This window comes from Salvia splendens, chromosome 22, assembly GCF_004379255.2.
Source record: "Salvia splendens isolate huo1 chromosome 22, SspV2, whole genome shotgun sequence".
Taxonomy (NCBI): Eukaryota; Viridiplantae; Streptophyta; class Magnoliopsida; order Lamiales; family Lamiaceae; genus Salvia; species Salvia splendens.
The window spans coordinates 20724615-20738367 of NC_056053.1; the positions used below are offsets into that span (position 1 = coordinate 20724615).

The 13753-nt window shown below is 38.8% G+C and overlaps 2 protein-coding genes across 3 annotated transcripts; both read left to right on the plus strand.

Moving 5' to 3' along the window:
* Window positions 1–723: 723 nt before the first annotated feature.
* LOC121786087 (cyclin-dependent kinase D-3-like) lies at window positions 724–5476 on the plus strand. Of its 2 annotated transcripts, XM_042184614.1 has the most exons (9): window positions 733–879; window positions 975–1130; window positions 1442–1740; window positions 1816–1924; window positions 2086–2211; window positions 2430–2665; window positions 2734–3048; window positions 4993–5121; window positions 5206–5476. In XM_042184614.1, the coding sequence occupies exons 2-8, from the start codon at window positions 1020–1022 to the stop codon at window positions 5057–5059; spliced, it is 1263 nt and encodes a 420-aa protein (XP_042040548.1). In that variant the 5' UTR covers window positions 733–879; window positions 975–1019; the 3' UTR covers window positions 5060–5121; window positions 5206–5476. The 2 variants fall into 2 exon arrangements, with proteins under 2 accessions (XP_042040547.1, XP_042040548.1); XM_042184613.1 differs by having other exon boundaries at window positions 724–1130; window positions 5220–5476.
* Window positions 5477–9268: 3792 nt separating this feature from the next.
* Window positions 9269–11348, plus strand: LOC121786406 (alpha-1,3-arabinosyltransferase XAT3-like). Its single transcript, XM_042185035.1, has 3 exons — window positions 9269–9566; window positions 9651–9743; window positions 9960–11348. The coding sequence occupies exons 1-3, from the start codon at window positions 9293–9295 to the stop codon at window positions 11225–11227; spliced, it is 1635 nt and encodes a 544-aa protein (XP_042040969.1). The 5' UTR covers window positions 9269–9292; the 3' UTR covers window positions 11228–11348.
* Window positions 11349–13753: the final 2405 nt, after the last annotated feature.

Below are 13753 nucleotides of genomic sequence, written 5' to 3' on the forward strand. Positions count from 1 at the left end.
TATCCAATCGGAACTTTGATTAGTCAAGCCCTCACTGAAAATACTCTTATTATCAAGCCCTCACTAAAAATACTTTTATTACTATTATTTTTCTTCTATCAAATTTCTATGTCTGTCCAAATTTAAGTAAAAATTATATAATGCAAAGCCTCTATCAATGTTATTTTCTCCCCTGTACTATTCTCTCTTAATCTCTCTATTTTATCATTACTCCATTTAACATATTTTTTAAAAGCCTATATTACGGCCATCCAAAATCCATATCACTTCAATCATTCCAACTACTATAATATCCTCATTTTCCTTCGGTTTATGCATTAGGTCCACACAACTTATATAATCACATATATCTACTTGTAGTACAACTTAATTTAATTTTATCATGATCCAATTCGCCAAATTAAAGTAACGAAATCATCGAATTGTTGTTGCTCATAAAACAAGAATATTTTCATAATCCAGGGTTGCAAATAGTTGAATTTATTTGAACGACACCCTAAACCACTGTTTATATATTTATAAGTAGAATTACTTACTCGATTCAATAAAGTTGTACTAATATATTTTTAACTGGAATTACTTTTACTCGATTCAAATTTATATTGTGTCACATTAAATAGGACTTTGAAAACATTAATTTTCACAATTGAATCAAAAGTCTGAGGATTCATTGAAAACATTATACTATAAGTAGGGATATTGAGGGAAATTATTCCGTACCGAAATTCCATTACTTGATTTTGTTTAGCAACAAAAGTGCAAAAACCCATTAAACAAAAGTTGAAACACAGTCCCACCACAGGCACCCTCACGCACTACGCTCCCTCCGGCGTTCCCCCAATCGCAATTGCATCCGCATATATATATCTCCACACGATTGTATGTCATATGTTCTTCGCTCACACCTCCGTTTTATCGCAGGATGACAACTTGTATTCACTCTGATTTATCGAAAAACCCACGAATTTGAGCACAAAGTTCTTGAATCTTGAAGAGGGAGGGCGAAGACGCGGAGAAAGATGGCGGACATGGATCAGCTGTTGACCAAGAAGGTAGCCGATCGTTATCTCAAACGCGAAGTTCTCGGTGAAGGTACATATGGTGTCGTTTACAAAGCCATCGATACTAAGGTACCATCCATCCCTACGCCACTTCTCATACGTGCTTGTCGATTTTATCTTGCCAATATTCGGAATTTCTGCCTCAATTTGCCTCTAATTATTGTTCTAGGGTTTTGTGGGGTTTGAGTCATCAGGCAGCTTTTACCCCTTTCTGAATTTTGTGTGTTCTATTTTAGTAATTGCTGCACTCGTCCATCTATTGTAGTTTCTGAAATCGGGGAAAGATACGGGTGTTTCAGTTATTTTGGGGTTTTGGTATCGATATCATTTTGTGACAATTTTCTGTGAGCTGCTCTGATTTCAGCTATATACTTGTGCAGACTGGGCAAGTAGTTGCTATCAAGAAAATTCGTTTGGGGAAGCAGAAGGAAGGTGTCAATTTCACAGCTTTAAGAGAAATTAAGTTGCTCAAAGAGCTTAAGGATCCTAACATCATCGAGTTGATTGATGCATTCCCTCACAAGGGGAACTTGCACCTTGTGTTTGAGTTCATGGAGACAGATCTCGAAGCTGTTATTCGTGATAGAAATATTGTTCTTTCTCCAGCTGACATCAAGTCATACATCCAGATGACACTGAAGGGGCTTTCCATTTGCCATAAAAAATGGGTCCTGCATAGGTCTTTTTTCTTTTTCTTAGAGCTAATCAAGTTCAACTTTTCATTTATTTTGGTTTCTTATATTAGTTTGAACAGGGACATGAAACCGAACAACTTGCTGATTGGACCTGCTGGACAACTTAAACTTGCAGATTTTGGTTTAGCTCGTATATTTGGAAGCCCTGATCGAAGGTTCACACATCAGGTATTGTGTCTTGGGTTATCGGATTCTGACCCTGATCACATTCAAACTTGTTGCATGAAATATTGTTCGAACCTACTAGTATTTCTTACTCCGACCATTCGATTAATTGTTTATACAAGGTGTTGTGGGAAATCATATTGAACCTTGTAGTGTCGTGTTAGGTTTTTGCTAGATGGTACAGAGCTCCCGAGCTTCTGTTCGGTGCCAAGCAATATGGTCCAGGGGTTGATGTATGGGCCGCAGCATGCATATTTGCTGAGCTGCTTTTACGTCGACCTTTTCTGCAGGTGCAATTCAATCTGCTTATGTCATTTTGTCATTCATATTTGCTAAGTGGAATTCTGGAAGGCAGTGTACTTCTGAAATCTTTTCATCGTCCTAAATTATCAGTTTTTCTTGCTATGATCAAGGCACCCATCTGTTATAGGCCATATATGTGTGATAAATTTGAGCATGTGATGCCTGCGGTAGTTGAGATATGGGGCTCAAACTAGATTTTCTGCAGGGAAACAGTGACATTGATCAACTAGGAAAAATATTCGCGGCTTTTGGGACGCCAAAGGCATCCCAATGGTCAGATATGGTCTATCTTCCAGATTATGTGGAATATCAGCATGTGCCTGGTCAAACACTGCGTACATTGTTTCCCATGGCTAGTGATGATTGTTTGGACCTTTTAGGGAAGATGTTCATGTATGATCCTAAAGCAAGAATTTCAGCACAGCAGGCTCTGGAGCATAGGTATTCTTATTCAACCGTACTGAAGTTAGTTGGAAAACATTTAAATTTATCTTTTGCTTTTCCCTCAGGTATTTTTCTTCCATACCTCCACCTACAGAACCTGCTTTGCTTCGAAGACCTCCGCCAAAGAAGGAACCGGCCAATCCAAAAGCCTCAGAGTTTAATCCTCTGGATGGACCAACAGTGCTGTCTCCTCCTAGAAAACAAAGAAGAGTCATGCCTCAACGTGAGGGCTTTGATGTGAATGCACACAATACGATCAAGATGGACGACCATGGCAATGAGACAAAGCAGGCAGCCGGGGAGAGGAGTGAGCACGCTCCAATGTCTTTGGATTTTTCAGTTTTTGGCATGAGGCCACCAAATAGACCAACTATTAACAGGTAGGCTCGTTCTCTACACTTGATGACAATATAGATTCCTTGAATGTTCAGTTTGTTTATATGTGTTGATAAAAAAGGAGCAGCTGCAGGAGATATGCTCAAAAGTCATACCCACTGTTTGTTTAAAATTGTAAATGTGGAAATTTAGTGAACTGTGTAAGTAGAGATCATAAGACACTGCATAAGATCATCATAACTGTAACATAGTTGTCAATTTTGCCCATACCCCTGGCCACTTTGGAGACTAATACTAAGCATTGTATTGGAATTGGAAAGAGTAGACTTTCTTGTTACTTATCTGTAGTTAATATTTTTTTAATAATAACAAGACCACTCGACCAAAGTAAAGCAATTGAAAAGTATGTGTACTTTATCAGATTAGCATTTAAGCCTACCCTTTAATTTACCTAGAAGAAAAGATTCACATGTGTGCCACATGTCCTTTTATATACTCTGATTCGTAACTATCAAGTAGCAGACAGTTGTGAAGAATATATTACATATAGTACCACTAGAAAACTCATGTATCTTGAATGGTGGTAAGATTTCTTAAAAAACTTGTAAAAACATATTCCTATCGATTTCAAACATTTTAGTTATTCATCAATGAATTGCCAACCGGTTTCTACAGAATTGCTGCTGATGTTTGGAACTGATTCGAGCAGCGTCAAATATTGTGCCCATTTGAGGATTTAGGTCAATAATTCAGATAAAATACAAAAATGGCATAACATGTTATAATATGCATTAAAATTAGACGAAGGGCAATTCTTATAATAGTCATTTTAGTACCATAGATAAACTTATGAGCTCTTATAAAATATCCCCTTGTATTTGCTAATGGGTCGCACCTTTCTCTTAAAATCTTTGAATTGACAGTGATAAGGAATCAATGTAAACGAAATATATATGAACTCCCAATCTTGAACAATATAGTACTCCATCTGTCCCAATATACGTGGCCTGTTTCCTTTTTTTGGCCATCCCATGTAACACGGGCTGTGTCATTTTTAGGATACCTTTACATAATATTTAATTATTTGTCACTCACACAATACATTACCTTTCAACTCTCCTTAATACTAGTGGCCAAAAGTTTTGAGCCATGAATATTGGTTCCAAAGATTCTCTTGCATAGTAGCCTAGTAGGATTTTTTTGAACTAGGTTAGAATTTTTAATCAATAAATCCAATCTAACGCTTTGTTTTTATGACAAAAAAGAAAGTTAAAGAGGGTTGTTCATATAACTGCAAAACTAGGGTCCAAAAGTTGGGAGCGGAGGAGTTCATAGTGTAATCAGCTGGGTGAAGTTACAGCTGGAAACACTTTTTGTCAAATGTAATCTTTCTCCTATACTTTAGGTAACTTTTAAGAAATCTTTTAACCCAAGGTTGTTAGATGAAACCAATGACCAGCCGAACTTGGGCTAGAGAGTAATAGTGGATACCTTTGCAGCAGTAGAAGGGGGAATTTCCAGTTCTGGTAAAGCCTGAAGGGCATGTGAGAGTTGTGGTATACCTTCTAAGTTCTAGTTGGGATTGTTTATACAAGTGACTTGATTTGTGTTCCATTGTTAGCCCTGTTATCGTCTGTCTCTTTCATCGTAGTGGTTTGAGGAGGAAAGGGAGTAGAGTACTGAACCTTGTCTTCCGTGGAAATTCATGTCATCATTAAATTGTATTTGTGATAAATGGGGCAAGGAGCCAAGGACTCCTCCTGGTCTAACCTAATGCTGAATGTCCCTTTTGCATGTAAAAGCTAGCCCATTTTATGGTTTAATCGAGATATTTTGTTTACTTCAGTTCTAGCATGGATAAATGAGTTAATTGTGTGTACATTTGGATTTGAGAGGGGACTTGGCTTTTGATCCTTTTTCCAAACCTCATATGACGGGCTGTCAATTGTGTTTTATGTGATGTTTGGAACTGACATATTTCCTTCCAGTGCTGACAGATCACATCTAAAGAAGAAACTGGATCTTGAATTTCAACTACCCGAAGAAGAAGAATAACCTGTAGACAAGCACGTATGGATATCTGATTTCTGCACAATGTATAAAGCTTCCTACCCGAGGTTTGTACTGGCCCTCCACAATGATCATATTTTCATTGCATCTTTTAGTTCACATCGGTGTTTATTTTTATACCATAAAATCAGTATTACCCTCGCAGATTTGGAAATCGACTGTCCCGAGGAGGAGCCATAGGCTGAATGGATTTAACTAATGATTGTGTAGCCCTGTATTTTTAACCGACCATACGGAAGACAAATCACAGTGCCGGTAATTTTTTGTTTTTCTTTCATTTTCACCTTTTCTAATTAATTGATGGTTGGCAAAAGTTCAACATGCAAATTGTCTATTAATTCTTGTATTAAGTTGTGAGAGATCTGAATGTTTTGCGGCAGTTTACATATCTATTCGTTAAAAGAAACCATGTACTCAAATTTCGAGCACGTTCTAGGTCGTTTTTGTTTGTTGTAGACTGGATTTCACCCGTAATAATTTTACTCAATTATGTGAAATGTAGTGCCCTTGTCTGATACAGTGAAATATTGCAATATGATTTTATTGAAATGTAGTTAGTTACAGAAAAATTAAAATGTGATTACTTTGTGGGCGTTTTTGCAAGTTTTGGCAAACTTTACTCTGGCTAAAATCTTGCAACTACTCCTAAAAGTTTTGTAATTCTGAATGGACGATAGTTCCATCTTGTATGATGAGGGTCATCAATATTTGTCCCAAATGAATCCTAGATTCCCAATGGATGCAAATTATGCAATCAAGGAGTACTATTATATTTGAATATTTTGTAATATTTGTTAAGATGTCCCTATTTTATTCAACCTACCCCTTAGTGCCTTCTACCTCACAATTGCACTTTTTCAAGTCATTAGAGCAGGTACACAAGCAACATTTTTTCCACGCTAAACTAATAATTTGTCTTTGTTTAGGGTATGACTATGATGATCAACTCTTCTACACTGAAATACTGAATAAAAAGTGATTATATATGTGTGTATGATTCACTGGTTTCTAGTATGCTTGTCTCCCATTCCTCTTATATTAAAAACTGGAAATATAAATTATAATACCCCATCATCCACCATAACATGGAGCTATCCATTGTTGATGGTGGAATTAAAAAGATTAAAATACGCTTCAAAGAAAATAAGACCCCAGTTTTGAGTGTCTATGTATAGTAGGTACATATATTTACATTTGTATATCTTCCACACAAGTTTTATGTAGATTTAATTAAGTAATGAGGCTTGATGTTTATGACTTAATGTTAAGTAACAACTTGTGTAGATTTATATATCTTCTGGATGTTCATGACTTCAAATTTGAGTAACATATGTACAAAAATACATTTATAATTAAATTACGGTAAATTACCAAATAAATCACAAAAGATGGTTAAATTTTAATCTGTCCTTCCCCTTCTGGTAAATTACGTGCTGATGTGACAGCCGATTCAAAACACATGGACAAAACATTGTTCCAAACTTAAGTAGATGTTGCGGTTTTCCCATTTTAACCACTTGTTTTAAAACGGTTGTCGTATCAGCGTGTAACTCGACGTAAAAAGGGAATGATGAGATGAATGTAAAACTTTAATCTTTCATAATATAAACTTCTGATTTTGAAAAATGTGGAGCAAACCAGAACATGATTATCTTTCATAATTTATTTGACAATTATAATATTTGTTTATAGTGTGTTCTTCAACAAATTCATTATTTATTCACCATGGAATGCAACTCATTGCCTACTGCTTAACAGTTAGCTTCGGACTTCTCTACCGACACTAAGTTGTTTCAATTTCTTAATTCTCAACATTGTTTACGTTATAATTAAATTAAAATTAAGATGGGGCATTGTATTAGTATACCCGCAAGAAACTCCAAATTTGGGACTAACAACCTTTTAAACTTATAATCTAATTGAATATCATATTATTATATTCTCTCTTTAGCTACCAGTTTTATATCCCGTGCATATAGAGGATGTGACATATTCTAGAATTGACCTCACAAATAATATTTACTCTCTAATTTCTAATGGATGTAGTTGAAGTCATCCTGTCCGAACAAACAACCGTGCCACCTATAACCAAAGGAATATGATTTTTAAATTGGCATTAGCAGATTTGAGAATCTCCCTAAACTCTCACGTTAACTGATTGTAAATCATAAACATCGTCTCTTGCTAAATATTTTTTTATTTTATTTTATAGAGTAGCAGGCGTCTTCTATTTTATTAAAGTACAATATGGAGTGTTCGGTTTGCAAGATTGTATCCGGGATTAAATATGGAGTGTGTAATGTTCATGAGATTAAATCTCACAATTCAATCCTAGATGGATAATTATGGGATAATTAGCCATAGCTAAGGCCATCCACATCCTTGTCTCAATACCGTCTCATCCTTTAACTATTCATGGGTCCACTGCACTTTTTACCCCATCTCTTAACTAAGAGACAACACATGCAACCCTCCATCTCTTAACCATCTCATCCCTTAACTATTTATTCAATTTCATTTTTTATTTTTATTTCCAACAAATTCAATTAATATTTCATTGAAATATTAAATTAATACTAATAATTCATAAAATCATTAAAAACCATGAAAATTACAACATCCGAAAATACGAAAAATACATAATTGAAATCCCAATATTACAATTTATTGAAATCCGCATAATCATGGAAAGTGATGCGGTGATCGTCTAGCGGTTGCCAAATTTTGCCCAAATGTGCTCCATTAGATCCTCTTGGAGTTGGGCGTGGGCAATAGAATCACGTGTCCTTGCCCGAACACATATTCGCTCTTGCAAAGAAGGATGCACTCCACTGCGAGGCGGACTACTTGCGGTAGAGCCTCCCGGGGTTTCAGGGTCGAACCAATTTCCCGCTTCAGGTCCTTCGTCGGCGATAATCATGTTGTGCAAGATTATGCACGTATACATGATGTCGACCATATTCTCCATAAACCACGTACGAGCCGAGGATTTGAGAATGTGGAATCGAGCTTGTAGAACCCCGAACGCTCTCTCCACATCCTTGCGAGCAGCCTTTTGCTTCTACGCAAAAAGAGCATGTTTTTCGTTTATCGGTCTGTTGAACGTCTTCACGAAGGTTGGCCACTTCGGATAGATGCCGTCGGCAAGATAGTACCACATTTTATACTGGCGGTTGTTAGCGGTGAAGTTGATGGCCAACGCTTTACCATTCAAAACTTCGCTGAAGAGGCCGGATTGATTGAGCATGTTGATGTCGTTGTTCGATCCCGGGACCCCGAAAAACGCATGCCAAATCCATAGCCGGTAGTCGGCAACAACCTCGAGTATAACAGTGGGGTGGGTGCCTCTGTGGCTGCTCGTGTATGATCCCCTCCACCCCACATGACAATTCTTCCATTGCCAATGCTTGCAATCGACGTTGCCAAGCATCCCGAGGAATCCTTGCACTGTTTCGTGAAGTCGGAGCAGAAACTGACAATCTGTGGTGTTTGGCTTCCGGAGAAATTCGTCGGTGAAGGCTGCCCGGACGCCTTTGCAGAAGTTCATCAAACACAGTCTCCCAGTGATGTCCCCAATGTGCAGGTACTCGTCGAACAAATCCAACGTTTGTCCAGTAACAAGCATGACTTATCATATAATAATTAGTCATGACAATCGAATTACAGATAATTCATATACCAAAGATATGCGCTCATAATAGACAAAATTAATCAAGATAATATTTTAATAAAAAATCTTTACTTGACAAAATTTCATCTTCCACCCAAAAACTAACGAATACACTTTTACATATGTATAAATGCATCTAATTTAATTGAAAATCCTTTATAATTGAGTAATTGTTTGCGTTTTCATTGCCCATCCAAAACCTACAAATACTCCTATAAATATAAGCTGGTATCCAAAAATATAAACTCGACAACCAGCATATATACAAATGAGCAATTATAATTTATTTTTACATGAAAAAATAAGAGAAATGGTGAATTGTTTTTTAAAAAACTTGTCGTTTGTTGGATAGGCGAAGACCATGATAAAATACAAATGTCCGATTATAATTGGATACGAAAACAACGTAGCAAAGAAATCAATTAAATACCTACACAATTTGAAAGGATATATAGAATCTATAAGTCAAATTCCAAAAGTAATATTGCAACTAACCTATAAATCAATCATTGAAATGGGGAGCACGAAAACTTAAGTTGGTATAAGCTATGTATAAACATATTGAATTAATTAATTATTTCGACACCGTCTACTTCCCCTTGACTTTTAGTGGCACTCCATTTAAGCAAAGATATCGACGCTTTCATCACCTCAAGCAAGGAGAGCTCCATTTCCAAGTAAAGATGTATGATCCTATTTTCGCCAAGAGCTTCAGCCGCTTCGATCGCCAACGATTCGGATGCTTCGCTCTCGTCCTCGCTCTCTTCATCGCGCTAAGCATTTCCTCCGCGTTTGAGCCTACTTTGCATCCATTGACACTCAGTACGTAGCCTCTCTTTCTCTTGATTTTGCATTCTCCAGAAAGAAAGTACTGATAATTAGGTTTTGTATTGTTGTATATCTCAGTTGGCGATGCTGTCAATTTGCAGCTCTCGATCAGTGCTGTGGAAACCATGCTCATCGATGATGCCATTATCGACAATATCACTGCTCAAACAGGTATATGTGTGCACATTAGTTTGATATTGGCCAAGTCTGCACGTGTTTGTTTTTGAGTCACTTTCAAAAGGCTTCGAACTAGTAATTGAAGTTGGACAATACTACTTCCAACTTCCCTCGTTCTTTGATATGAGATGAGTTTGCAACCCAACAGTTGTTGAATTTGATATGATGATTAAAGAAACACTAACAAAATAATGCTGTTGTGTTTCTCAGAAGATAGTGCTAAGAGCATGCCTACGATCAACGATACAGCGAAAATCGAGCTGTTGAATCTGCAAAGCATCCTTGTGACGAACGAGTCAGTGACGGAGCTAGCTAGAGAATGGCGGAATGTGGAGCCGTTGTGCAGAGTTTTAAAATCAGATGCAGATTACTGCGAGATCGAAGGAGACGTCAGAGTCGACGCGAATTCATCCACGATTTTTGTCGTGAGGCCGCGTTCGTATCTGGAATTGGATACGAACGCGACTTCTGATTGGATCATAGAGCCTTATCCGAGAAGAGGAACCGGATTTGTTAAAAAATGGACGGTGAAAGTAGCGGCGGAAGACGACGCCTCCGTTCCGAAATGCGATCGGCTTCACTCTCTCCCCGCATTGCTCTTCTCAATCGGCGGATTCACCGGAAATCACTTCCACGATTTCGCCGATTTACTAGTTCCACTGTTTACGACGTCGTTCCGATTCAAACGAAACGTGCATTTTCTCGCCGCCGACTACAAGCCGTGGTGGCCGGCGAAGTTCCGCCCCCTCCTCCGCCGCCTCACCGGAAGCGAAATCATCGACATCGACCACGAAAACACCACAAATTGCTACGGGAGACTAATCGCCGGCCTCAAATTCGACAGCGAGCTAGTGGTTGCGGCTGATCCGACTTCTTCCTCCGGCGTGAGCATGCACAAATTCCGGCAGCTCCTCCGGCAAACTTACTCTCTAAACAGAGACAGATCAATCCGCGGCGGAGGCAGGCCTCGCCTGATGATCGTGTCGAGGAAGAGGACGCGGATTCTGACGAACGAGGATCGGATCTCGCGAGCGGCGGCGAAGCTAGGGTTCGAGGTGGTCTCCGCCGAGGGCGACCACTCGACAAATCTGACGAAATTCGCGCAGCTGGTGAATTCGTGCGACGTGATGGTTGGGGTGCACGGCGCGGGGCTGACGAACATGGTGTTCCTGCCGGAGAAGGCGGTGCTGGTACAGATTGTACCGTTAGGCGCAATTGACGTGTTCGCGAAGCTCGATTTTGGGGATCCGGCGGCGGGGATGGGGATTCGGTATCTGGATTACAAAATTGGGGTGAAGGAGAGCTCTCTGATTCAGCGATATGCGGCGGATCATCCGGTGATTAGAGATCCGATTTCGATACATAGGAAGGGATGGGGTGAGCTCAGAGATGTTTACTTGAATAATCAGAATGTCACCATTGATGTACGGAGGTTTAGAGCCACTTTAGCTAAGGCGCTCAAGCTTTTGCGCTATTGATCTATGTTTTTTTTATAGGTTTTGTTGCATTGTGTGCAACTATGTGTCCTTCATGGTAATGTTGATTTTAAATGTAATTTTGGAATTGTTGTTAATTTATTGAGTTAATTACCGTTTATTACATGCATGAACTTTATGTGGTTCTATTTATTTTCAAATTCAGTCTATTTTAAAATAAATTAAAATTAAGGTCATAATTAAATTGAATGACATTATGACACCAACCATATAGTTTATGAACTTGCAGCAACACATAAAGATCATATGTTTTTTTTTTCTATTTAAGACAAAAAGTTGTTAAGCTTTTTCATTATCTATTGCTGGGGAAGTTGGTCTACTCTATTTAAACGTGTGCGCGCGTCTGTGTGTGGTTTATATTGTTTTTAGGCGCAAAATCTAATTAAACATATTGTTGGACATATAAAATCTGGAGAGGGTGGTGAAGGGTGACGCATCAATTTCATCAAACATAAAATAATTTGCGTGGGAATATTTCACACGTAACACTACAATTCAAATTATTAAAATGACTAACGGGCAAAACTGGTCATGAACATATATCTATTTTATGATTTTGGTCATGTAGAAAGGTAGAAAACCAACACGAAGAACAGAGTATGAAGATTGAGAACTCAGATCAGAAACACTGGAAACTGACTTTGAGGATAAGAACTCAACACAAAATCATACCAAAGATTACAAACACACACAAACTAACCGAGGGAGAAAAGATAAACGAGAGAATTTTATTTATCACTCAATGATTCAATACATGCGGTTATGATCGCTATTTATAGTCGAGCTAGGAATAGAAGAGAAAACAAAAAGAGTTGCCAGCTCATCCCAACTAACTAACTAACTTCGAAAATATCTTCCAACGGTCTAGTTCTTCTTTCTTCAGTCTTCCAGCTATGTTGACGTATTTCAACACCCCCCCTCAAGATGGAGTGTACAAACTATGGAAACTCATCTTGCTCAGAATTATTTCAAAAGCTGCAGCTCCGAGAGGTTTTGTAAAAATGTCGGCTAGTTGCAAATCGTTCTTGATATGCATCGGCTTAATGATTCCCTCTAGATATTTCTCTCTAACCGTGTGACAATCTATCTCAATATGTTTGGTACGTTCATGAAAAACTGGGTTAACACTGATGTGCACCGCAGCTTGATTGTCACAGAAGAGGGGAACCGCTTTGTCAATTCGAACCCCAAAATCCTTCAACAATGCTATGGCCCAGATGACTTCGCAAGTTGCCTGAGCCATTGCTCGGTATTCGGCTTCCGCAGATGATCTGGAGATGGTTTGTTGCTTCTTAGCCTTCCATGACACCAAGGAAGATCCAAGAAACAAACAATAACCGGTCATGGATCGGCGAGTGTCCGGGCAAGCTGCCCAGTCAGCGTCCGAAAATATGCTAAGTGTCGGGGTGGCTGTGCTTGAATAGAACAATCCATGACCCGGTGTGGCCTTCAAGTATCTCAATATCCTTTCACTTGCTTCCCAATGATCAACACACGGTTTGGACACATATTGGCTCAGTTTGTGCACGGCAAACGTGATATCTGGCCTTGTAATGCACAAGTATAGTAGCCTCCCTATTTGCCTTCTATACTTGGACGAATCTTCCATCAAGTTACCTGACTGTTGCTGCAACTGCTTAGAGGGATCCATGGGCACAGAGGAAGGTTTACACCCAAGTAAGCCTGCATCCCGTAGCAAATCCATTGCGTATTTCCTTTGAGAGACCATGATGCCTTTCTCACTTCTTGCTATCTCTAGTCCAAGAAAATATTTAGGATGTCCTAGGTCTTTGAACTTAAAATACTGACCTAGGAATTCTTTGAAATTCTCCATTAGTTCGGGCTTGTTGGTGGCTGCCATTAAATCATCAACATAAACAACCACTGCAAAGAAGATAGAGTTCTCATTCTTGAAGAAGAATGAATGGTCCGAGGCTGATTGTTGTAATCCAAATTTTGCTAGCACCTCAGTGAGCTTCAAGTACCACTGTCTTGATGCTTGTTTGAGTCCATATAAAGACTTATTTAGTTTGCAAACCATTCGGGGACCAGCTTGATTGCCCCCCTCAACATGAAGCCCAGGAGGAATGTTCATGTAGATCTCTTCCTTAAGATCACCATATAGAAATGCATTATTGATGTCAAGGTGATAAAGGGACCAGCCATGTATTGCAGCAAGGGCTAAGATGAACTTAACTGTTGTAAGTTTAGCCACTGGTGAGAAGGTGTCTAAGAAATCGATTCCCTCCAGTTGGGTGAAGCCCTTGGCCACCAAGCGAGCCTTAAACCTTTCCACAGTGGCATCAGGCTTGAATTTAACCTTAAACACCCATTTACAGTCTATAGGAAGCTTTCCTTCAGGCAAAGGAAGAATCTGCCAAGTGTTATTTTGAATGAGAGCAGAGAGTTCCTCTTGGATAGCTTGCTGCCATTCAGAGCATTGGGAGGCTTGTTTGTAGGATTTAGGCTCAAAGACAGCAGACATAAGGACAATGTATTTGAGGTGAG